This window comes from Miniopterus schreibersii (genome assembly GCF_964146895.1).
Source record: "Miniopterus schreibersii genome assembly, chromosome: 5".
In the NCBI taxonomy this organism is placed as follows: Eukaryota; Metazoa; Chordata; class Mammalia; order Chiroptera; family Miniopteridae; genus Miniopterus; species Miniopterus schreibersii.
The window spans coordinates 49,420,048-49,446,531 of NC_138106.1; the positions used below are offsets into that span (position 1 = coordinate 49,420,048).

Consider the following 26,484-nt stretch of genomic DNA (forward strand, 5'->3'; position numbering starts at 1 on the left):
TTTTGGGTATTTGACATAAAACATGGAACTTTCAAAACACTGTCCCCTGAAAGTGCTATTTCTCCAGTGAATTGGGTAAATACCATACAGCTATTAAGAATCCTGTAGTCTAAGCCAGAGGTCACAGAGATACAAAGATTCCTTTCATCTGCCCCTTAGAGAAAGTCCTATGTAATTAATTATAAAGAGATGCCTAAGGGTGTTTTTAGGGTTGCAAAATTTTCCTTCAGTTATAGAGATTCAAATACCTGGATCAGCTGGGGTGCTCAGTGGTTGAGCATCAACCCATGAACCAAGAGGCCACTGGGTTGATTCCCTGTCAGGGCACATGCCCAGGTTGTGGGCTTAATACCAGTAGGGGGCGTGCAGGAGGCAGCCGATCAATGTTTCTCTCTCACACTGATGTTTCTCCCTTTCTCTCCCTTCCTCTCTCTTTAAAAAAAAAAAAAATCAATGAAAACACATCCTTGGATGAGGATTTTTTTTTTTTAAATCCCTGTTACATAAACAAATGTTTTATGTTTTGTTATTCTAGCTCTGGAACATTTCTCTTGGTAGAAGCTCTCAAGGTTCCATCTACCATCCTTAGTGTCCTAAGAAACAGAGCATAAGGATCACTCCATTCAAATGCACAGTCTTTATTCTTAGCAATAACATTCTTCCCTCAATACCCTACCTTCTTCCCACTGTGATGAACTAGTCTGGTAATCAGTCCCCAAAGGAACCCTCTAAAGTGTGTCTCCACCTCTCTCTCTTTTATGATTAGAACATATGCTGCTCAGCTGTCACCCTGATTTCACCCTCTGGGCCCCAGCCTGACCCTCGTAGCTCCTACAGACAGGAACTCTCATCCCGAGGGGGAGGGAGGGAATGAGGAAAAGGGCACTCAAATGCCTTTAGAAGTTCCAAAGTCTTCAATGGAGATCTTTAGAAAATGAACTCCTCCCCGCCCATCCAATAGCTCACCTAGGCCTTTGTAATCCTTTCACTTTCCCAACCAAAAGTTTCACCCATAGTTTTATGATATTTATACCTGGGAAATAGGGAGAGGAGAAAATATCTGCCACTCCTGTGCCCTAAAGTGAGACTTTATTCTACTTTTCCTCAATCCTTTACTGTCAAATTAGCCAAGTTCAAATTCTGGCTACCCTACTTACCATGTGACCTAGGGCAAATTATTCAACCTCTCTGAGCCTCAGTTTCCACATGCGTAAAATAAAGATAATTCTTCCCCATAGGACTGTTCTGAAAATCACATAGATAACACATGTAAAACATAATATGTAGCATGTAAGTGGTGAATAAGTGTTAGCTACATTATTTAATGGTAGCTCTTTATTCCTTTTTTAAAATGTGTCCTCAGCGATGTGTCCCTGATGCCTAATAGAACACCTCATTGAGGAGCGTAGTGTGAGTGCAGTTGGATATGGGGACAACTGTCAGATCTGTTCATTCCAGATGCCGGGAGAGAGAACAGATTTATCTGAACCACCTTAAACAAGTTAGGCATGACATGCACAAGCCTCTTCATTGCACAAATGTCTAAACACTAGAGGAGCCAAACAATTCTAACTCTTCTGCCCTTTTTCAAACTGGCACCGTGAAGACGGAGGATTCCTCAGTTTTATGGCTTCTTTTCACAGTGGAATCTGGATAGTACAAAAGGGGTGGGGCTTGAAAACCTATAGTCTTTTGACCTCAAGATATCTTAAATTTCACTAGGCGTTAAAGCTTTTCCCTTTTTGTCTATAGCTTAGCGTAATAATTGCCTGCTTTGCCTTTCTGTCTAGGATCTTAACTGATTCTGTTTTGTTGTATTTCCGAGCATCATTACATTTTATTATTTTTCTCACTCTTTCAAAAGTCCATCTGTTTTCTACTGTTCATATCTCCTGACTGTCTTTTCCTGTCCCCTTCTAGTGGCATATTTATTTTGCTCTTTTAACTAAATCTCTCAAGAACTAAAAAATTAGACTTTTGAGCTGATTAGGCAGGCCCAGGTAATCTACAGGAAAACATTTTTTTCAGGTAAAGAATAACAATTGTATCGAGTTAAATTAATACTGTTTTAATATATTTTATCATTTAATATTTTTAGTGAGAATAAGTAATATGTGTATGTATGATGTCTATGATAGTACTATGCAGAGTGCAAAAACAATTAGCTTTTTGAGTAAGTATAATTTCTTATATACTTGAAGTAGTTTTGATTCTTTTTATTGATGAGGTGGTTCTGCACTTAGGACAAGGCAGAGTAGGCACATGGAGTGTTGAGTGAAGAAAAAAAAGACACTCTAAAAGTTTAATGACATTTTTGTCAGTCCTTATAGAATTTTTAAAAGTTAGACTGACAAAGAAAATGTGGTAGTTATTCTTACAAATAATTATTTGTAAGAATTTATAGAGGAAATTTTAAAATAATTGTGTCTGAGTTTGTTAGTCACACTAGAATGCTATGTTCACTAAGGAACTTAATGCTTGTTATTTACTAAGTCTCATTTTGCCAATTCTAAAGTGAAGAAGGATCGTTACTGTATTGACTTTATTTTCTCTGATTGTTTCAGGTATTATTTTAGTACATGACTTAACAAATAAGAAGTCATCCCAAAACTTGTATCGTTGGTCATTAGAAGCTCTCAACAAGGATTTGGTGCCAACTGGAGTCTTGGTAACAAATGGGTAAGCCCAGATTACTTCACAATTGGTTTGAAGTGTTATAGCAATCACAAGAATGCACCCTCCAGAATAACACTTTGTAAGGTGTTTGATTTGCAAATATTTTCTCCCAGTCTGTAGATTGCCGTTTCATTCTTCTAACAGTGTCTTTCACAAAGCAATAGTTTTGCATTTTTAAAAAGCCTGATTCCTCAGTTTTTTCTTTTATATATTGTAATTTTTGGTATCATGTCTAAGAACTCTTTACCTAACCTGGAACATGCAGGTTTTCTCTTGTTTTCTTCTAGAAGTTTTATAGTTTTAGGTTTACTTTTAGATCTGCTCCTTTTTGATTTACTTATAATGTGAGAGGTTTTAGTTGAGGGTGACATTTGCATATAAATGTCCAATTGTTCCAACACCATTTATTGGCAAGATTAGTCTTTCTCCATTGAATTGCTTTTACTCTTTTGCCAAGAATCAGCTGACCATACTTACATAGGTCTATTTCTAGACTTCCTAAGTCTGTTCCATTGACCTGCATGCCTGTCCCTTCACCAATTACAGTCTTGATGACTGTAGCATTATACTAGGTCTTAAAATTAGGTAGTGTGATTCCTTTCACTTTATTCCTTTTCAAAATTATTTAGCTAGTCTAGTTTGCCTCTCCATATAAAATTGAAATCAGCTTGTCTATATTGACAACAATTATACTTAGATTTTTATTGGAATTGTAATAAACCTATAGATTAAATCAGGGAGAATTTTTATTGCCTCTTCTAATTCATGAACACAGATGTTTTGCTTCATTGATGTTTTGAAGCAAATCCTAGACATGATATCATTTCATCTATATATACAATACTTCAATGTGTAACTTTAAAGATTAATAACTTTTTGAACATGCCCGGCCAGCATGGCTCAGCGGTTGAACATCGACCTAGGATCCAGGACATCATGGTTCGATTCCTGGTCAGGGCACATGCCTGGGTTGCGGGCTCAATCCCCAGTCAGGGGGCGTGCAGGAGGCAGCTGATCAAGGACTCTCTCATCACTGATGTTTCTATCTCTCCCTCTCCCTCTCTCTGAAATCAATAAAGATATTTTTTTTTTAAAAAGAACTTTTTGAACATAACCAAAATGTAATTGTCATACTTAAAATTAACAATAATTGTTTAATATAGAATATTATTTTAATTTCCCCAAATATCTCATAAATGCTAGTTTATTCATATCTGTATCTAAATAAAGTCCACTCATTATATTTCTTTTCATCTTCTCCTTCCTTTTTTTATTTTTATTTTTTATCCTCTAGCAGTTTATTTATGAAAAAATGATGGCTTATTTGTCCTGTGGAGTTTCCCGTATTCTGGATTTTGTTGAGTGTATGCCTGTAGTGTCTGTTAAATTTGTTTCTCTGAATCCTAGGTATTCTCTAAAATGGTACTTAAATATAGTGGTCTGAAAGATGCAATTTTTTGTTTTTCGTTTTTTCCAAAGTCATATTGGATGTAAGATTTAATAAAAGAGGAGAAAAGGAAAGCTAAAAAGACATATAAGGGAACAAATTAAATGAATATTGTAACACATATTGTTATGTTACATATATAATACATATGTTAATGTGTAAAACTTGCAGCATATATATTACATATGTAATATATATGTTGATGTGCAAGAGATTATGCAAGACTACAAGTAACAGAAATATATCTGTATCAAAAATGATGTTTGATAAACTATATACAAAAATTTGTATGTGAGCCAGAGTTAGCGAGCATAGAAAAAGGAAAGTTCTGCCCGGCCAGGCGTGGCTCAGCGGTTGAGCGTCGACCTAGGATCCAGGCAATTGGGGTTCGATTCCCGGTCAGGGCACATGCCCGGGTTGCGGGCTCAATCAATGACTCTCTCATCATTGATGTTTCTATCTCTCTCTCCCTCTCCTTTCCTCTCTGAAATCAATAAAGATATATTAAAAAAAGAAAAAAAAAAGAAAAAGGAAAGTTCTAAAGAAGGACACTCTCAATGCTTTAGTCTCTAATAAAACAGATTTCAGTTTGGGACAATTTCTCCTAAATCAGGATTGATGTTGACCAAAAGATCAAGGGCCTTAAACTCAAGCTATTATTGGCTTTGATGCAATAAATAGAATGATAATATTTTTATGAAATGGGAGGTTACATAGTTCAAAGCAATTGTGTTCCGAGGCTGAACAGTAACTGAGGTTCTGCAAGATTATTGTGAAAGACAAAAAGATTTGATAATTTTGTACACACACACACCCAATTTAGATCAGAGAGAAAGGAAAGTAATATCAAAGGAAGAAAAACAGCTATGTTCAACTTGGTTGTATTGATTGGATTATGCAATATTGATTTACTGTCATAAGGTGTTCGAAACCAGATTTTGCTGACTGTAGTAAATTGAGCTTATGTCAGAAATCCAAACCTTTTATTTATCATATGTGAATAGAATTTAAGTTAATTCAACACCTTTGGGCTCTATGATCCTTTTAGTAATAGAAGGAATACCACTCTATCCTTTGGGTAGAAATAGAAAAAAAGAATTGTAATGGCCAGTGACCCTAAGGGACTTGTATTGCCTGTCCTCTGTCTCCCTGTCATCTGTCTCCCACAGCTCTGGTATCAGGACAAACAACTATTTGTTACTTAATTCTTTCCTCTTACTCTTCATTTTGTGGTTTAACTGTTTCTTTCCCTTTCCATGTGTTGAATCCATCTTTCCCTAGGCTATAGCATCATCTGTGGTTAATTTATTCTGGCCTTCTGCATCCCTATTTCCTGTTTTCCTTAAGCAATCTATTTTTCTTTATTATTCAGAGACAGAAATGTGTGTGGTAGTATAGAGCTTATGTATAGCCATGCAGGTACCCAAAAGCTTGTCATTTCCCCCTCTGACACAGGTTTGAGTGCCATGCTAGGTTCCAGGGTTTTCTCCCCATTGAGATTTGAATCCACTCTCTGCATCTATACACAAAAATTCCTGAGCCTTAGAAGACAGAGCTTTGGGAGAAGTCAACTCAACCTATCTTGGTATACCTGGTGGGCATTCAATTATTCAAGTAGCCTCTAAACACTCATGGGGACAAATTTTGAGTAGTTAGTTGAATAGTGGGAATTCTGTAAGTGGTGAGGATGGATTGTTAAATAAACAAGTAGATGGAAGAAATCAAGAGAAAAGTAGGTTTAGAGGTGATGGATGAGCAAGAGTCAGTGAATTATCAGTAAAATAGTATAAGCTAATTGCATTTAAATACTGCACATCTACATGAAAAAGGTAAATTCTATTCACCTCTTCATTACTTATCACAGGGATTATGACCGGGAACACTTTGCTGATAACCAAATCCCGCTGTTGGTAATAGGAACTAAACTGGACCAGATTCACGAAACCAAGCGCCATGAAGTTTTAACTAGGACTGCTTTCCTGGCTGAGGATTTCAATGCAGAAGAGATTAATTTGGTGTGTATTTTTACTAATGCATGTTTGTGTTATTATCAGTTGAAAGCAAAACCAAAGACTTCACAAGTCACATAGTCTCACAAAAGAAGCTTTATACTTGAAATCAGGCTATTTTGGTTCTACTCCAAAATACGGTGAAAACTGGAATCAGCATAGACTGTCAGATGGGCACAGTCACTTCAGCCTCCTTGTATGCTGATGGGTTGGAATGTTTAAACTTTGTTCTATGAATAATGTAAAAATCATGCACTTTTTCTAAAAAGATTTTTTAAAACCACACCAAAATCACCCGGCTGGGCGTGGCTCAGCGGTTGAACGTCTACCTAGGATCCAGGCGATCGGGGTTCAATTCCCGGTCAGGGCACATGCCCGGGTTGTGGGCTCGATCAATGACTCTCTCATCATTGATGTCTCTCTCTCTCTCTCTCCCTCTCCTTTCCTCTCTCTGAAATCAATAAAGATATATTTTTAAAAAAACAAAAAAAACCCACACCAAAATCAAAATAAGTAAACTAAGGTGACAAAGAAAGGTTACTGATACTGTACCTTGATTATTCTTGCTTTAGGATGGCGTCTTAGCTTCTCGAATTACAGAATTTACCTTAAAGGACAAACAACTAGACTATGAAAAAATTACAGACTATAAGCTAGAAGTGCTTCATAGGCATTAGTTTATATACTCTTATGTGTATATAGAGGATTGAATCCCTTCCTGAGGTTATTTAGCTCAATTGGAACTTGGTGCTAAAAAGGCTAAGAAAAGTGCTCATATAAACCAGTTAGTGTTGCCCACAGAAGGATGTGTCATTGCTCACAAGTAGGATTTGGGCACACATACAGGGCACTGGCATTCAGACATGTGGTGGTCGTGGTGGTTTAATAATACCAGTTGCTACCATTTATTGAGCATTTATGTGCTGAGCACTGTTCTGGTTATTTACGTACATTATCCCACATGCATCATCTCCACATCATCCCTATAAGGTAGGCATTATTATTACCCCCATTTTAAAGATGAATACTAGTAGCAGAGAGAGGTAACTAGGACAAGGTTACACAGGTCAAAACAGGCACTCTGACTGCAGAGCCTGTGCTGTACAATTAAGCTGTTTTCTACTTAATTATCCTACAACTAACATTTAGAATCTTGGAGCTGAAAGAACTCTTAAAAATACCTAGATTAACAGTTACCCAAACCTGACTGCATATTCATATTACCAACAAACAGTACCTGTGAATTTTTTTTAATAACTGCCCCACAGCAGGAGCTTTTTATTCATAAGGTCTGGCAGGAGGACTGGGACTCTGATTTTAACAAATGACTCCGGTGATTCTGATTCCCTTACTCTGAGAATCAACATTTGTGAACACTGCTTGGCTCAACCCCACCTCTACCCCCACAATTGAGTCAGCTTCTGTCTGCCCTTCCATTGTTTGTCACATTCTCCTTTGCCCTGCAGGTGCCTTATTTTTCTCAGCTGCCACCATGGAATATTCATCGTAAGTGCCCCAAGTGGTCAGCACTGGGCCATGATGTCCCAGATGATTCTGCTACTTGGAATATATAATATCCCTGTTGAAAAGATGTTGAGGTTACTTCATTTGAACATTATTTCCAAAGCGAAATTTACCATTAAATATACTTAATTTGTTCCATTAATTACTTTCAGTGTGTTTTGGGATGTATCTGTTTTTCATGGCTAGATGTATGATTTTCCTACTTTACTTGCAAAGTCAGGGCCAGTTAACAGGATGTAAAGGTAGTCAGATGGTGATACTTTGGCACACCCAGTCTCCCCAGAGTTCACGCACAACATACTTTTGGCCTTTTATCCATGTATGATTTCAAGGATACAGCAGAAACCACCAGAGGGGTCTTGACTATGGAAGGAACTTAAAATGAGGAGAAAAATTGTATGAGTTTCAAAAAGAGATAGTCAAAAGACTCAGCAAATAAACATAAATCCTCAAATAATAAACTAGTCTAACAGTATTAGTGCTAGCATCTTTGGTTACTGTATGTATACATCAAAGAAGGAATCAGAGTTATATTGTGCCTGAAACAAGGCAAAGTGTTTAAATTACAAAGAGGGAGAAGATTACTTATTTTTTTAATCCTATTAGGCTGATTGTGTCTAGTACAAGCTTTTCTGTTATGCATTTATTTCAAAGTGGTCATAGTAAAGCATCTTCCCTAGTTATTATTAGTCCTTTCTCAAGCTTAGACAGCTATTTAGAGCTATCAATCTTCAGGCTTTGCCCTCGGCCATGACTAATAACAGATGGCTCAGCCCTAAAATTCTTATCCTAAAATCACAGAGTTTCTCTAGCCTGGTCAAGCTGAAATTGTGTGGCCTTAGAATTAAGTTTTTGGGAGGTTTTGTTTATTTGTTTGCTGCTTGGTTTATTTTTTATATTTAGTACTTTAGCTCTTTTTGGAATCATCTCTGAAGTCTTTTGATATACTCATGACTATGTAATCAGTATCCATTTTGTAAAACATCTAACATAGGTCCGTCTAAGGTTTGTCTCTTACATGCCCCGACTGCTGTATAAATGTGTTCAAACATTACAAAAGTTTGCATGACGATATTTCGGTCTATTAATCCATATATGAAATTATCTTTTATATTAGGTGCTTTGTGTCTGAAAATTCAGTCTGATAGCATTTTCTTGGAATGAAAAGAGAAGGGAACTAATATTTTAGTACCTGCTATGTGCCAGACATGCATTATCTCATTTAATTTTCACAAAAAATCCTATGGGACAAGTTTTGTTATCCCCATTTCATAAAAGAGCTCCACTTTAAAGATTTAGTAACCTAACCGATGTCACACAATCTAGAAATGTTGTGACAGATATTCAGATTCAGAGCTTGCTTGCTTCTAGTATTCTGTGATCTTTGAAAAGTTTGTTGTAGTCTCTCTTTTTTTGTGGTTTTAAAAATGTATTACAGATTCTAGCCAAAATTAAAAATGTGAGCCTCAAAGTGTTATATATGTATAAAAGAAGTGACTGTTTCAGAATTTACTGGAAAGGAATTGTGGGCTTAGAGATTACAAATCAATAAATGCAACACCAATAATTTCAGAATTTCCCAAGGGACATGACCTGAAAGACAAATACCATTCTCGCAAAGGAGCCTACATGATATCCTCATAGTTTGGTCTTATGTGCCATTTGAGGTAAAAAATCAAAGTATTCTGTCTCTTAAGGTGGCAAGTCAGTAATGACAAGCAAAGGCATCACCACACTGGAATTTCAATAAAAGGATAGTAAGCCTTTAAGATCTTTAATAGTCATTATAATGATTTAATGTTCCGGATTGTTTTGTCTTATTTGGGCCCCATTTTTCCCCGATTTTTAAAAATCCTATTTAATAGTAATATATCTATTGTTAATTATTGTTTATTTAACTATTTAATAATAAAGCTGAATGATATTTAATAATTCATTGTTTATTATCAAAAATATATCTGTTGTTTGTTATTATCTTTATGGCCCACCAAGAGATGTATTATTTACCTTGTATTCAGTGAGCGGGAGATCCCTGGCAACTGTTCTGTTTGTTCTTTGCTTCCCTTAACTCCTTATTTTCATGCTTCCTACTATTTGTATGAACTGCATAGAACTTAGTTGTGCACTGGTAAGTAACTAGTGTTAAAAAGTGAAATGTTGACTTTTTGATGACTTCTGTTTTTCAGGGTAAATGTCAGTAGGCCACCTGATCAGTATCTTGGTTTTATTAATCAGATATTAGCAACCCTGTCTTCCTTTATGAATTTGGTGATGAGCACATTGGTTCCAGTGTCCTCTACAGTTGCTTAAATAACAAAAAATGGCCTTATCTTCCTTTAGCACTTTCCCCTTTGCTTTGTGCATCATAATTTGAAAATTATGTGAATATTTTATGAGCATTGTGCCTAATGTTTTACTATAGAAATGTGCGACAGGAACAGTGATAACTAACAAAGAGCTATGCTCCCTAACTTTTAATTGTAGGTCTTACGTTTTATCTTCTAGGATTGCACAAATCCACGGTACTTAGCAGCTGGTTCTTCCAACGCTGTCAAGCTCAGTAGGTTTTTTGATAAGGTAATGGCCTCAATTAAGTTATTTTTAAACTTAATTTATATATTACGAGAACTTAACTCTTTTGTAGAATACTTTGTCCTTTTATGCCTTCATCCCAAATGTCACAAGCTGAATAATACTTGTTTTGATCTCTCTTATCTGTTGGTATAATTGCTCAAGGCCTGCTGACGTATTTATTCTATCAGCAGTGTTCTCTAAGCAAAGGATGAAAGCTACTGGATTTAAATTAAAAAAAAAAAAAATACCTAATTCCCCTTCTTTAAACAATTTATATTTCCGTATTTTCTATCTCTTTTTGTATTTAAGCCCTACAAAAGGCAATAAACTGAGGAGATTCTACTTAGTTAAAGCCCTGAGTTCTTTTTGCTCTCCCAGCTATTAATAGTTTTTACTATTACTTTTAAGGTAATGTCATCATCTTGATCCCCTATTGTTTCCCTATCAGAAACCTTTGCATTCCAGTTCTTGACTTTTGCTAGCATCATCTTATTGTAGAATGAAAATGTAGAATGACTCAGCATGCTAATAAATTGGAGCACTGTTTGTTTTTCCTTTACAAGGCCATACAGCTGCATTGCACATAGTATTGACCAAGTTTAAGTTGCTTGCCCAATGCTGACATTGTGTATAAAGTAAAATAGTATTTCTGTATGTGTTATTGAAAAAGATTAATTTCTTTATTATATTTCCTTCTAAGTGTAATCTTCCAAGAAACATTTCTCTCATAGGTCTTCTTTATGAATCATTTTTCTTTTAGCAATTTAGAGATCTAATATTTGGCCCTTTATCCAATATGTCAGCAGAAGATAAAGCCCCACACCCCTCCCTATTTAATATGAGATCACTGGGAAATTTTTGCTTCATTGCAGAACTTTCCAAATGGTATTTCTCAAATAGGGTACAGCTGTGCTGAGATATTGATCCCCCCCTTTCTCCGAGCAGCCAGAGCCCCTCAGGCTGGGTGATTGGCAACCTCTTCCATTTACCCCAGTGTGCTGTACAAATATTAACATTTTCTAAATGGGATGCACTGCAAGGAACCACATTTTCTGTCTACATTGTTTTCAAACTTAAAATGTAAGAACTTTCATTTGGTTTAGATTCCTGATCTCATCTGATACAAAATGCTATCCCCTAAGAGCAACATCTTATAGATCTGTGTCTGACATGGAAAGATCCCACAATATACTGTTTACATTTTTAAGTAATTTAATAATTTTGGAATTGAAATATTAAATGTAGTAAGTTATATCCAAGAGAAACAATGGGTTATAGACTAGTGCTACCCAAGTTGTCTGTCAAGGCTTTGTTCTAAAAAAAATTAGAGAGAACTTGATGGATTTTAAGAAGAAAGCAAGATTTAGTAAGAGGACATTGCAAGTTGAGGGTAGGGAATTATGAGCAAAAGTAAAAAGGTAACTTCTGTCTTCATTGCCTAAATCATAATCAAAGTATGTAGATTAAGAGGTTGGCCAGACTGAGGTGGTTGCCTGAAACCAAGGGACGTAGCAGCTAAATTTCACCCAGTTTTCTATATATCACATCTGTGAGAATTTCCCCCCCCATTGATTTTAGAGAGAGAGGAAGGGAGAGGGAGTGAGAGAAACATTGATGTGAAAGAGAAACATCGATTGGTTGTCTCCTGTACGTGCCTTACCCAGAGATCGAACCCACAACCTGGGTATGTGCACTGACTGGGAATTGAACTGCAATATTTTGGTGCACAGGACAGTGCTCCAACTGAGCCACACCAGCCAGGGCTGCAAGAATTTAATGTAAAGATTTTTTTTCCAAGAGGGAATCTGACTCCTCCTCCAGTCTGTCTTGGCTAGTAGTAATTCTTCCCCATTCTAGAATGATAGGATTTGATTTTCCTGCCCTGCCCTGGAGAGAGGAAAGAGAATCAGTCCCTTCTTGCTTTCTATAAGACCAAGTATTTTGAGATGTATATTGATCATGAACCAACTTTTCTAACTCTGAGGCCAGTGAATGCAACCTTACCCCCGGGATTCTTGTGGCCAACAGTGACCCAGCCGTAGTCTCTAAGATAGGAAAATTGAGACATTTTGGCTGTTGGGCCAGTGAGAGTAAGCTGACATAGGCCTATAAGAAGGTGCTCAGTGTTTATTCAGAGGAATTTTTATTTTCATAATTCTAGATTCCATTGTCTTAGAGTTAATCTCCAGCTAATCTGTATTCTTATCTGATTTTTTCTTAATCACAACAGCTCTGTGTAAAGAAAACAATACTGCCTCTGCAATCATTGCAGTTTCTCAAGTGCTAGCATAGAATTTAATATTATTTTTAAGTGTTTTTCATCATCTGAAAACGTGGTCCTCCTTAAACTCACCATTTAGGACATGTCGTTTGAGGGCTTCTTTACAATAGTAGTGATAGATTTGTGCAGATACATCCACAGCTTTACTGTGTTTCTCCTACTGACCAAGTACACACAGTTCTGAAACTACTGAATCAAAGGTGCAGATTAGGTCCATAAAAAGAAGCGAATTGACACTTGATGTTGTGTCATCTGTCTCCATTGAGGCCCTGGAGGATTTATCACTGGGTCTGCTGGAGAGATGTGGTGGTTTATTATATTACACAGACTCCTCTTTAAGGAATAGCTGTACTATTAGTAGGCAGGTGCTTTGCTTTTTTCTTATGAATTCTGTTTGGTACCTTTCAGGGCTGACTGCTAGGAAACTTATAGCCAGATTTCCTGCTATATATACTAAGAATTGCATGGGGTCATATGTCAGTCTCTGATTACTTAGTCGTTTTAATTTTTTCATTTATTTTTTTAATCTATTAGTACTTTCTGGAATGAGGCAGGCTCTTAGGAAATACTCCCATGATCCAGATCCATTAGCACCAGATTCAACTCATCGTACCAGATGTTTATAGCTATTGAAAAGACTCTTAATTTGGATATATGCCTTTTAGTCCCATGAGTCGCCATTACAGTTAGCTACTTTTTCCAGGTATGTGTGTGTGTGTGTGCTAAACCCTTAAAATCTCTGTTTTTCACAGGTCATAGAGAAGAGATACTTTTTAAGAGATGGTAATCAGGTCAGCACCTATATTTTCTTTATAAAATGGGTTTTTAAATTTGTAGAGAGGTGATTTCCAGATTTATTTTCAGAAGGGGTTAAAAAAGGGGGGATGGAGTCCCTTTGTAGGCACAAGCAACTGATTTTCTTCTGTTAATTGAAAAGAAAGTCAGATCAAGGGAAAGTAAGGGTCCACAAGACAAAAACAAATTTTTTTTAAAATCCAAGGATAGGGTTACATTACAAAATAATAGAACAAAATCATTTGCTTGAGACACCGAAGGTATATACCCAAAGTCTATCACAAGCAAATAATTCATGTGAAGTCCAATAGGTGAATATTAGGAGATTCACCTTCATCCTCTCTGATTTAGATGACACAGTCACCAATTTGCTGGCAAATGTTTTCCACTTTGGTAGATTTATTTTTATTATTTAGTCTGCTGTGGTTTTCTGAGTAAAACCACAGAATAGTGGTTCTTTCAGGAACAACGGACTGACATTTTAAAGAAAGAAAAAAGTTAAAGGCTATTAGCATTTGAACTCTGCCTACTTGAGATTTAACATGATTATCTTTCTTGCCTACAGATCCCAGGCTTTCCTGATCGAAAGAGGTTTGGGGGAGGAACATTAAAGGGCCTTCATTATGACTGAGTTGCACACATCCTTTGGAAGAGTGAGCAAGAGGTGACAATTTTTCACAGCATTCTTGCTGTGTCAGTTATTAATGTCTTAGCCTTTTCATGAAGTCATCTTAAAATGCCACCCTTCACCCTCACCTGTTAATGGAAAACTAAAAGGAAGTGACTATGGGAGTTCTAAACTTTGTCCCCATTCCCTCTGTTCCTCACCTTTCTGTCCCTGTTTATAGATTATGTAAAAGCCTTTGTGGAAATATGAGATGTTGTCAAAATGATGCAGTCAATGAGAAGTGACAGAGTGCTGCAGAGAAAATTTACTCCTGCCTAGACCTGGAGGGTTTTTATAGGTCTGTAATTTTTCCACAAGCCTTGCTGAAGGCTTAATTAAGTACTTAAAAAAATGTATCTCTATTGTTTTACCTTCTGGAGGGGAAAGGTTATGTTAACAAGCCCTGAGTTGTCCACCCCAAACAATTTCTGTCATTTTCAAAGAAGCAAGATGGTGTTATTTAATTGTGTCCACCCTCATCACACACAAGAGTGCCTAATAATAGCAGCCCTTGTTCCCTCTCCTCTCCTTTGCAAATGGTTCAGTGGCTGGAAGAGGAGCACTAATGGCTGGAGTTAAATATAAATAGATTAATAATACATAGAGAGCAGCAGTACCAGAAAAGAAGAATTCTGCGAGCCCACTAAATCCTTCACTCTTTAGGTTAAAGCCGTCGCACTCTTACTGTTTTGTTTGGAAATGGGTAGGGTGAATCTAAGACCCGCACAAAGGCAGTAAGAAAGATTTACAGCCTTTTCAGATTGTTGTTTTTTAAGGAAAAGTTAACTCCTGAAATGTCTCAACTGTAGTCTGTGAACTAAGAATATTATTCTTTGTGTTAACAATGTATTTATGGAGAGAAGTGAAAATAAGTTCCACAGCAACACATTTACATGAATTATGGACTAAAATTCTTGGATTTCACAGGCCAAAATCTGGGGGGTGGGGGGTGTATATGCATAATTGTTCCTTTCTTTTTTTACCCATCTTTTTTGCTTGTTTAATTCTCTCTGTCCCAGTTGTTCTTAAATATATAAACCTGGTTTCCAAAAACTAATTTGCTGCCTTTTCGACATCTTTTCACTCACATTCTCTCTCTGGCTCTACTGCAGGTCTCTGCACTCCTGATTTTGCACCATATTAAAATATAATCATAATTATAAATACATAGTTTCAGCTTCTCATTTTAAAACTAGGAAAAAAAACAATAAATTCACTTTCTACTCCATTTTAATTAAATTTTAGAAGTACTCTGGGAATCAAGGTATGCTGAAAGAGGGTGTTAAATAAGGACATTAGAGAGTTCTTTTAGAAAGGCAGTCTTCGGAATTTGGGAAAGGATGGTTAAAGCACTTTTCATCAGCTAGAATATTCTCCAGTTTTTCTTTGCATCCTCCCCCACAAGACTTAGTCCTGATTTCTTTTTTGACATAAAGGAAAGCTATGCAAATCAGGATCTGTGTGTGAATTGGCACAAGTGTGTTGTGACAGAGGCTGTGCAGTTAGGGAGTAGAAACCAAATGAATACATAAAGACCTCAACCAACTAAAGCTCTTTGTATTCCTCTTTTAACAAATGAATCAATAACTCTTTCCTTACCCTCCTTTCTTTCCCTTAATTAAAAAAATCTATCCCAATTTCTTCATGTTCTTCCTTATTAAAAAATTGAAGTAACTCATCACTGATGGCTTTAGGGTCAACCTTGAAAAATTGGTATTACTCCTCAACTCCATTTCTTCTTGCTGTCAGGCTTAACTCTCTGAATTATAGTTTTCTACAAAAAATAAAATAAAATTGTTAATAGCCTGAGTTTATTGCAAGTATTAGTAGCAACAAAATAAGGTTATTTGCCAAAATGAATGTTATTAGCCAGAGTTCTTCAAAAAGAATGCTTTGAAGCGTAACTTTTGCTGAGACTTCTTGAGACCTGCTCGTAAAAATTGCTTTTAAATAATAATCAAGTGTAAATACCAAAATATTTCCTAAAAAGTGTTAATTAAATCTTATTTTTCTTACTCTCTGAAAGAACAACTTGCTAACAATAGAGAAAGACTTTTTTTTTCCTTGTTGTGAATTAGATGTCTAGCCAATGTCCTTGCTCATTATGGAGGCAACCAGGTGTGTAGGCACATGGCAGTCATCTGTCCCTCAGGTGGCAGGACCCTCAGTTGGAACGGAGTTGGGTTGGTCTCTTCACCTTAGTGCTCTAAGAAGAGCTGCTCCCAAAGAGTTTGATCCATATTAGCTTTACCTTGGGTTCCCTGAAATTGAAACACCCCTGATATAATCCAAGTGCCTTGGCGCTGCTGTTTTGCTGTGCATTCTGAAAACAGACTGCATGTGCTGGGCCATTGGACCAAAACGAAGAGCTTCTAATTGCTGCCATCGTCAGAGCTTCTGAGCGCTCATTTCAATAGTGTGGGCTGTAGCACCCAACCTAGGCAGGGCCTTGTATCGGTGTATAATAAAAGTTGGTTTAATTGAAAATTTTAAAACACAGGTAGCATCTATTTGAAGAAGATTAAAGGTCTAACAGTATGTCTGCATTGATTTAATATCTATTAAAATTCAACAGAGGATACTGTTTTGGAGAAAGAAGGAGAAGGAAATAAAAAATTGATTTCTCCATGGTCCCAAGACTGAGTTAAATTGTGGTGGTAGGAGAGGAAGTATTCTAGGAAATCTAGCCCTGAGAGAACCCTGAGCCTCAAATATTCCACAGTATGCCTGATGTAAGGTTGAAGCTGGAGCCTGCCTGGGCTGCTCCAGAGAGTAGGTGATAGGTCATTAAAAATAATGTTTAATGAAAGAAAACTATGTATTTATTAGTCTTTAATTCAGGAGGAGAACTGAGTGATACCATAGCAAATTCCTGCCAGGCATATCTGCATTATGAACAAATTTTCTCAGTGCCTATCTCGGTAAAACCATAAAATAAGATTAAATGATGCTGAATCCTATCTCATTCTAAAATTAAGAATTATTAATTTATGGATATATGAATTAATGGGGGAAAGGAGCCATCTACTTCATTAAATTAGCATTTCTAGAAAGACTTCACCTTTTATATTTAATAATTATTTGTCAAAATATGTAGGAGTTACGGGCCACTGTCCTAGAGAAGCGTCCTCCAGCCTCTTGTCTGGTGTAAAACACTTGCTGATATATTCTGGAAGTGCACTGGGGAAGGAGGCTGGAGGTCTCATCGTTGCACTTGGTATTGGTCTGAGTCCCCACTCTCTGGTGTCTGTAAGTCTGAAACTTCTCCCACTTTTCTTCCAGAGCTTCTGGGGAAAGTGAACCTATCTTGTGCTTGAATCTGGGAGAAGCAGACACCTGGTGTCTGCAATTCCTGGTCCTTTTCAAATTCTTCACCTCACATGTTCCCCGTGTCAGTTCGCTGAGGCCACCCTCCCCTGCCTGGCTTTTCACGCCTTTGTTCTTTTTGCTCACCACTTTGCTAGTGTGGCTCTGTTCTGGCCCACTATGTGCCTGCCTTACCCCTGCACACAGCCTGCTCCTTCCCTGGCTGTCTTTGAATCCTAAAAGACATACTCAGCCCAGAGGGTCCCCCTATTCCCCGGCTTCAAATGCCTGCCCAGCCGTCCCCTTCCTGGAAGCCTTCCCTCACTAGACCCCTCCACTCTGCTATTTGAGTCACCCCTCTAAGCGCATTCTTTGAATGCCCTGCACCTCCCCTTCTCTGTCTTCACCCACATTCTGCCCTCTCACCGTGCCCTACCCCACTCTGATTCTATGTGACTTGGCTCAGGCATCATCTTCTTTGGGAAGCCTTCCCTGCCCTGCTAGTCAGGGCTAGGTGCCCCACTCCCTCCCTGGACCCTTCCTGTCGCAGCACCTATGGTACTCGTCAGTTTTCACCAGTATGCTGTCCCCCACATCTCATGGGGTCTTGCACCTAGCAGGTCCTCAGTAGTCATAAGACAAAGAAATGAGTGTGTGGTTACATTAAAATGGAAAGCCAATCAGAACTGTCTGTCCCTGTGTTTTAATAATTCTCATACCCCCCGGGTGTATATAGCATAGTGCCTGGCTCTAGTAGCTACAAAGCAAATGTTTTACTGAATCATTGCTATAAGAATGGAAAGAGACAAAAAATAATTAACCCACTTTGGAGAAATCCCTAAAGTTTGGTGATAGGTTTACACCATTTGAAGTGTTTTCAGGCTCCTCAAAGTAATTTTCATCCAGTCCCAGACCTGTTACCACTCTCTTTAGGAAATCTCTCACACCTTAGGAAGAACCGAAATGCATCTTAAATCTGCCTTCAAAACTGATTCAATGGAAAGGGCATGGAAAGTTTATGGAAAAATAAAGCAGTAAAGCATTTTCCTTTGTCTTTTATTGGCTCATATTTATTTATTTTATTTTTCTAACCAGCAAAGACTAACTTTTAGGATCCATCGAGATGCAAGATTCAATTAAACTCAGTTGCAGAAAATATTTTTCTTGAATTCAATTTTTACTTTTCTTGAATTTACTTTTTCGTCTGCATACCTCAGGAAATAAAAAACTCAGCTTTAGTAAAACCCCCTTCCTCCCAGGTTTGCATATAAATTCCAGGGAAGTTTATATAATACCACAATGTCATCTGTCCATTCTGATATATGCTGAGGTGCCTTATAAGCTGCCTGGTCCACGGTATCAGTTCACACAGTTTGCTATCAACCTGTCACTTGTTTCTATCAACATGGCCCCTTTAGTCTGGCCTTCTCTGTACTAATACCTTATACACAGGCAGATCATTCTCTGCTACCATGGAATGCTAGACCTGGGGACCTCCTCTGGAGGTTGCTTAGACCCATTCATCTAAAGCAGAGGGTCTAAACTGGCAACCCATACCTATTTCAACCCCACATGCATGTTTTTTGACATAATTTTATCAGTTATCTATCACTGCTTACCAAACCACCCTGAAACTTAGATACACCATTCTGTTTATTCACAATTCTGTGAGTCAGTGATTTGGACTAGGTTTAGCTGGTGGTTCTCCTGCTGGTCTCACCTGGGATCACTCGTGTCTGCAGTCATCTGGCAGTCAGATTGCCTCATTCACATGGCTGGCACTTAGTGCTGGGCTATTGCCTGAATTTCTCTCTCCATGTGGTCTCTCATTCTCAAGGAGGCTAGCCTAGCTTTGTATGGTGGTCTCAAGAGGGGAAATTGATAAATCCTGAAGCACAAGTACTTCTCAAGCCTCTGCTTATGTCATGTTTGCTATTAGCCAAAGTAAGATGCAAGGAAGTAAAACAAAACGACTCTATCGCCTGATGGAAGGAGCAGCAAAGTCACATTGCAAAGGGAGACGCAAACAAGGATGGGAGGGAATTGTGGGGATCTTTTACAATCTACCACAGTGGTTTTATTTGTTCATTCATTTGTTTAGTTGCCAATGTTTAAAAATTGGAGCTTCATATAAAACTCTTCTCTGGGAAAATCACCTACCCTGCTTAACCCATTTACACTTCCTGCCTGGTCTGTTGCAGTTTGTAGTAATAAAACCTGGTTTACAAGATTGTTTTTGTGAAATTAAATGAGGTAATGTCTGTGGAAAAATCTGGCAAGAACTCACATTCGATATATGGTTTCTTCCTTCCTGAACACAATTAGCCACGAAGTTGATACCTGACCATGGCTAAGGACATGGCTAAGAGCGGTTCCAGCCAAGATGAAGGACAAGGGGGTCATGGAAAAAGTGGCTGGAAAGGAATCCCTTGGTCTGTTTTCAGAGAAATAAAGGCATTAGGAATCCAGATTCTTAAAGCATTGATAAGAATTGAAGGAACTGAGGGGAGCAGTAATAGTAAACATCTCAGTTTGCTTTAAATGAGTGCTTCAAGCTCTGACCAGTCCACCCAGCTCATCCTTGGGAGGCACCCGTGGAGAGCTGTCTAGACCTGGTCGCTGGGTCAGGCAGCCAAGTGAGAATACCTGTGCCAGGGCACAGTCGCTCGTCACTGCTCCCCAGAGAGTGAGCTCTCCTCCCTTCCCTTCCCTGCTGAGTAGAGAAGTCTCTGCAGCACACAGCAGAAACTAACGACTACAGTTCCTTCCCTAGACAGCTTTAAATCCCTGCCCCTAGGCCCCGGCAGGGTGGCTCAGTTGGTTGGAGCATCGTCCGTACACCAAAGGGTTGCAGGTTCAACTCCAGTCAGGGCACATACCCAGGTTGCAGATTTGATTCCCAGTCAGGGTGCGCACAGGAGGCAGCCGATCAACATTTCACTCTCACATCAATGCTTCCTTCTCAAATTAATTTTTTTAAAAAAGTCAAAGCCTTTGAAATGGGCCAATCTAAAAAAAAAAAAAAAAATTTAAAATTAAAGCATATCCCCAGGTGAGGGTTTTAAAAAAATTCCCTGCCTTTAGTAATAAGCCTTCTTTTAACTGGAACAAATAATTAGCCAATCTCTACCTCAGGTGAAGAGACAGGCCTCTGAAGACTCTTCCAGAAACAGCCTGGGGTCAGTAAACAAAGGCAATTGTGTAAGCAATTAGTTGAAAATAAGGGTGCTGGACTTTCCCCTGGCTTGATCAGTTAGGCAATCCTGGGGCTAGTTTGAGCCACCTGCTGACCATCGAGTGCTGTGACGTGGTGGGCATAAGAACATTCGGAGAGTGGTCTGCAGAAGAAACAGAAGCATCTGGGCTTGGGTTTCCTGAAGTCACCAGGCCTACAGCAGAAGGAAAATGGCTACACTGAAGGTAAGAAACTATCTGGCAACTTTGCTGTGGCTTCTTCAGCCAGAAGCTTCTGCGAATTTCATAGCATCAGAGTTAGAAAGGACTTCGGCCCTGGTCCAAGTCCCTGTCTTCAGAGGCTTCACTGTGATGTCCGAAGGCATGGCTGGGACTAGGATTGACAGGGAACATGGGGAATGAAGGAGAAATGATTAAAAAAAGAAAGAGTTGAAGCCCTTATTGTCCATCTCTTGCTTTTGTTTATTTCAAATTATCTAAAGGGCTCCCTCCCACCGTGGGCAGACACGTTTCTCACTGTGTTTTTTTCCCCAGACCCCCACTTTCCAACACCTTTTTGTTGCTGCAGCTTCCGGAACTGCCTCTAGCTGACCGATTAGATATGTTTAATCTACTCAGTTATTTTGAGGCCCACAAGCTGCCCTTGGCTAATAGAAGTCCTAGCACTTTCTCTAGGAAATCATTCCTTTTTATCATTTAATGTGCAATTGAAAAATGTATGTGGGTTATGTACAAAGGCACAGCACACACAGAGAGCCCTGCTTGTTCTGGGATCCAAGAATGTTCCAGCTATATTTGAGTTGCTGCCCGGCTGGGCGTGGCTCAGCGGTTAAGCGTCGACCTAGGATCCAGGCGATTAGGGTTCGATTCCCGGTCAGGGCACATGCCCGGGTTGCAGGCTCGATTAATGACTCTCTCATCATTGATGTCTCTCTCTCTCTCTCTCCCTCTCCTTTCCTCTCTCTGAAATCAATAAAGATTTTTTTTTAATTTCTTTAAAAAAATAAATAAATAAAAATAAATTTGAGTTGCTGCAGGGACAGCCAAGTTGAGATCCCAGGAGTTGGTCAGATGTAAGGATCTGGATCTCAGGGGAGTGGGTGAGACTAGGAGGATAGATATGGGAGATCATCATATCAAAAGTGTAGTTGAAGTCTCCAAAGAGGGAGAGTGCATAAAAACTATTTCCTGATGACAATCCTATGGGGGAGTTCAGCAGGGGTTGGAGACATCCTTACCATTTATAAATAAATCATATTTAAAATCCTCTCCTGCTGAAATTTTTAAGCAATTTATTATGCACAGAGCCAGCACACCAATGTAAATTGCATGCTGGTCTTTGTTCTTAGTTTCAAAGGCATTCATCCCAGCCTGCTGTCTAAAGGTTAGCTCTAGAGATCAGGAATCCAAACACAGAAAACCAGGTTGCATCATTCTAATCAATAAGCATTCTATGTTAAAATATATATTTCTCAGCCTGTATTTCTTCATTTTAATGGATATGTCAACACAAAGCCTCAGATGAAATCACTTTTTCATAAAAGCACTACTGGGGGAAGAAAATTCAAAAGATAAAATAATAAAATTAAATGTAGAATAGACCACAATATGTTCTTAAATTGCTTCACTTCTACAAGTCTTGATTTCCTCATTTCCAAAATAAAGAGCTCTTTGCTCTGGCGGGTGTGGCTCAGTGGTTAGAGTTTCGGCCTGAACACTGAAGGGTCACATTTGATTCCTGGTCAAGGGCACCTACTTGGGTTGCAGGTCTGACCCTGGCCCAGGTCAGGACATGTGGGGGGTAACCAATTGATGTGTCTCTCTCACATCAATGTCTCTCTCTCTCTTCCCCCCTTCCACTCTCTCTAAAAATCAATGGAAAAAAATGTCCTTGGGTGAGAATTAACAAAGAAAATAATAATAATATACAAAACAAAAAGCTCTTTAAAATGCATATTTTGGGCCCCACCACCATGTATTTTGATTCTCTAAGTTGTGGTCTGCATTTAAGAAACTTTTGGGCCCGGCCGGGCATGGCTCAGCGGTTGAGTGTCGACCTAGGATCCAGGCGATCGGGGTTCGATTCCCGGTCAGGGCACATGCCCAGGTTGTGGGCTCGATCAATGACTCTCTCATCATTGATGTTTCTGTCTCTCTCTCTCTCCTTCTCCTCTCTCTGAAATCAATAAAGATATATTTAAAAAAACAAAAAACTTTTGGGGTGATTCTAATGATTAGTGAAGGATAGGTCCCACTAGTCTACATAATTATTGTTTCTGCTGTAACAAATTACCAGAAATTTAGTGGCTTAAGACTGCACATTTATTCTCTTACCACTCTCTAGGTCAGAACTCTGGAATCATTGGGCCAATGTCAAGGTATTAGCAAGGCTGCTTCCTTTTAGAGATTCAAGGGGACAATCTATTTCCCTGCCTTTTCCAGCTCCTCGAGGTTTTCACATTCCTTGATATGTGGCCTCTTTCACCATTATCGCAGTGCATCACTCCAATCTCTGCTTCCATCACATCGCCTTTCCCTTCTCTGTAGTCAAATCTCCCTCTACCTTGTGATTGTGATTACAAGTGGCACACCCAAAAAATCTAGACTTTTCCCCCATCTTAAGATCCTTAACTTAATCACGTCTGCAATATAAGACCTGCAAAAATCACATCTCTTTTACTATATAAAGTAACACAAGTTCCAGGGATTAAAGTATAAATAAATATCTTTGAGGGACATTTTTAGCCTACCGCAATTATCTGCAAGTTCCCCTAACAACCTATGGTCTGTGTTCCCAACAAGGTGACTTAGAAACACTGGACTGGTCAGCGCGTGGCTTAGTGGTTGAGCATCAACCTAGGATCCAGGCGATCGGGGTTCGATTCCCGGTCAGGGCACATGCTAGGGTTGGGGGCTCCATCCCCAGTCAGGGGCGTGCAGGAGGCAGCCTGGCAATGACAACACTCTCATCATTGATGTTTCTATCTCTCTCCCTCTCCCTTTCTCTCTCCGAAGTCAATAAAGATATATTTTTAAAAAAGAAACACTGGACTCTTTACAGAGGAAAAATGGTAGTTGTAGCTGTCTCTACCCTGACTTCTCTTGCTTTGCTTCGCGCCCAGTAAAAGGAAAGGAGGTGCACCATCTGCTCATCCCATCAGGGTGTTACCCAGATCAGAGTCAGTAAAAAACACCTCATAAAACTGCTCTTGACAAATAAATCATATCCTGGGGTCCAGGTGAGAATTAAAAAACTGCATACTACGGAGCTGCCAAAGAACTGATGGTACTGAAGTTGCATGGAGCTCAGTAATTTGTTCTTTTATTTAGAAAGGATGCATGTAATTCTCTTGGAAAGAAATGAAATCATATTTTTATGTTGGATGAAATTATTCAGAAATCTGGACTGAAGAAAACATATAAACACTTGCTAAATGTTAGACTTTTTTTGGTATAAGGTATATTTGTACGTAGTCACTGAAGCAGCTGGAGTTGAAGGCCTGGATTTTCACAGCAGATAAAAGCAGAGTTCAGATTCGGTCCTTGATCTCAAAGCCTTGGGAAAGCAGCCCCAGAAAACTGCTTCCTCGATTTAGATGCCTTCAGCAGTGAGGGGCATGGAATTTCAAAGCTCTAAAAAACTCATCTGTAATTTTTCTCTCAGAGGATTAGGAAAACCAACTGATTTGACAGTGACTCAGCACTTTCCTCTCTCTCCAGCCAATGCACCAGCGCAAAGATTGAGAAAGTGATTCAGAACCCACACCTCTCTGGGAGCTGGGTGGCTCCCTTCCAAACCATCAGCCATTCTTTCTACTTTCTTTTCCATTTTCTAAAGCAATCGGAAGCAAATGCTTCAGAACTCCACATACTAAATCTCTTTTCCCTTGTTCTGAACATGGCCTCTGTTCTGAGGCTGCCAGTTGTGAAGACTGGGGATGGCTAATGGGTAAACCTCCCGGGCCGGCCACACAGATGGGCTGCCTCCCTCAGCACTCAGGCCTTCCAGCCTTGCTTGGGAGAAACGAACAAAGTGAAGGCACTGTGACACTCAGTGGCCTCGGTCACAGATTGGTCTAAAATTCCATTTCACAGAATTTGCTGTCATTACCATTTCTCAGCAGCTCAAATTCCATCCTGATGATTGTGAGCATGAGGTTCATTTAGAGAGAAGGGCACTGTGCTCGGCGGAGGGTCAGAATGCTGGATGGTCTCTGCCATTTCCCCAAAGAAATCATTCCCAACCGCATGCCGCTGCTGTTAACCAATCTGTATGTAATAGAATTCGATGTTTCAGTGCTGATAGATTTTCAAACGTACCAAAAAAAAAAAAAAAAATGTGTCTGGAGGCAAAAAGAAGAATTTCGCTTCCGTTGCTTTCTAGGTCATAACATTTCACATTTGCTGTTCCTTTCCAAATACAGACAGCTGTTGGCCTGCTCAGCACTCGCGCATGCAGGCGCGTTGCACCAGGCTCACCCTCTCCACGCTGCTGAGGACTCCGGAGGGCTTACCCTCCGCCCACCCACATCCTTCTTATATCCCTTAAAAACATGTGCTCAGATGGTGGCATTTCACTCCCTGAGCAAGGCTGCACTTTCATCCTGGGCTAAAATTAAGTACATTTATTAGGAACATCTACGGGGAGTGGGGGTGGGTGGGATGGTCATTTGTATTGATGTTTAAGATAGAAAAAAAGGGAGTTTTAACCTCACTTACAACAGCTTACATATACTCATATTAGGATAAGATTCAGTGGCAACTAAATCAGACAATAGATATCTACTGAATACCTTCTATGAACCAGGCACAGGGCACGTGGAGGTACACAAGACTGCTATTGTCTGACTTCATGGAGCTTATGAACTAGCAGAACAGTCCGTGAGCAAGAACTCACAGGTGCATTAAGTGCTGTAACAATGAGTTTCATGGGCTCCATATACTTTACTTTCTTGAGAAAACCCTTAACTTTATTTTCTCTGGGTGTAAAACAAATGGCAATCAGAATAGACCCCATTTTGCTTTGGTGGGCAGATTCTGGTCTGGCACATCTCCTGAAAGCCCCCTGTATCTTCAACCTTCATTCTTATATACAGGGTGTCCCCCTCAAAATGTATACACACACTTCGAATAATTATAAAGGCAGTTTATTAAAATACATTTCATTTTCAAAATTGAGCTATCAGCTGTTAAAATGTGTATATGTTTTTGGGGGACAGCCTGTGTGTTCCACAGATGAGCCAGATTATGTCGTCTTCTACCTGCAGTGTGGCTAATTTGAAGAGCTTTCTCTCAAGAATTTTGCTATCAGAATGGGTCCACACATCTCCTTATAGTTGCTTGCCTCAGAGTATGGATAGGGAGTGAAGCTCCTCAAACCCTAGGAGGTTTGCAGGCTAGGCCCAGCAAGATCATACTAATCTGGATGAAGTGATGTGTGAGCCATCTCCCCTATCAGGGAGTCCCTCATGGAACCAGAATTAAAGGACCTGTTCTTGGAGTAGAATACTTAAGAACAAGCCCATAAATTGACTAAGTATAAGGAAGGGTGAAGAGCCTATGTAATATCCAGAATTCTTCTCCCAACTAATTGACAGTCTTTAAAATTCACACAAAACATTTTATCTTTCCTAAATGATTCACATGCCAAGACATAGCAAAGATATTATGAATAGAAAAGCATACACAAATGCATGTCCGTATAGAAACACTTATTTTTGTAGACTGTCAGTGTTGTGAAATGCTCTTTAAATCACGTTAATGGTGGCCTTTGTGTCTTTGTCACATGCAGTACATTTCCGGATTTGGGAATGAATGTGCCTCAGAGGACCCTCGCTGTCCCGGTGCCCTGCCAGAAGGACAGGTATGAGTAAATAGAATGCTAGCATAGAGAGCCCTGAATTCTAAGGACGAATGACAAGCCCTCAGGTGAAGCACCTCTACCCACCATAGCTCTTATAATTTAGCCTCTGAAGTACCTAGGAGTTTTACAAATCTTCAAGACAATTAG

General features: G+C 39.0%; 2 protein-coding genes across 2 annotated transcripts in view; both read left to right on the top strand.

Annotated features, from left to right (window-relative positions):
- RABL3 (RAB, member of RAS oncogene family like 3) overlaps positions 1-15,030 on the top strand; it is a 34,637-nt gene extending 19,607 nt beyond the window's left edge. The window contains exons 4-8 of the mRNA XM_081138704.1: positions 2,565-2,679; positions 5,988-6,138; positions 10,162-10,233; positions 13,264-13,302; positions 13,872-15,030. Of these exons, the coding sequence (XP_080994830.1) occupies positions 2,565-2,679; positions 5,988-6,138; positions 10,162-10,233; positions 13,264-13,302; positions 13,872-13,937 (443 nt within the window). The 3' untranslated portion in view covers positions 13,938-15,030. The remainder of the gene's footprint in view (positions 1-2,564; positions 2,680-5,987; positions 6,139-10,161; positions 10,234-13,263; positions 13,303-13,871) is intronic.
- Positions 15,031-20,419: 5,389 nt separating this feature from the next.
- The window catches only part of HGD (homogentisate 1,2-dioxygenase), a 39,367-nt gene continuing 33,302 nt past the window's right edge, over positions 20,420-26,484 (top strand). Inside the window, exons 1-2 of the mRNA XM_081138700.1 lie at positions 20,420-20,699; positions 26,266-26,337. Coding sequence (XP_080994826.1) covers positions 20,685-20,699; positions 26,266-26,337 — 87 coding nt within the window. The 5' untranslated portion in view covers positions 20,420-20,684. The remainder of the gene's footprint in view (positions 20,700-26,265; positions 26,338-26,484) is intronic.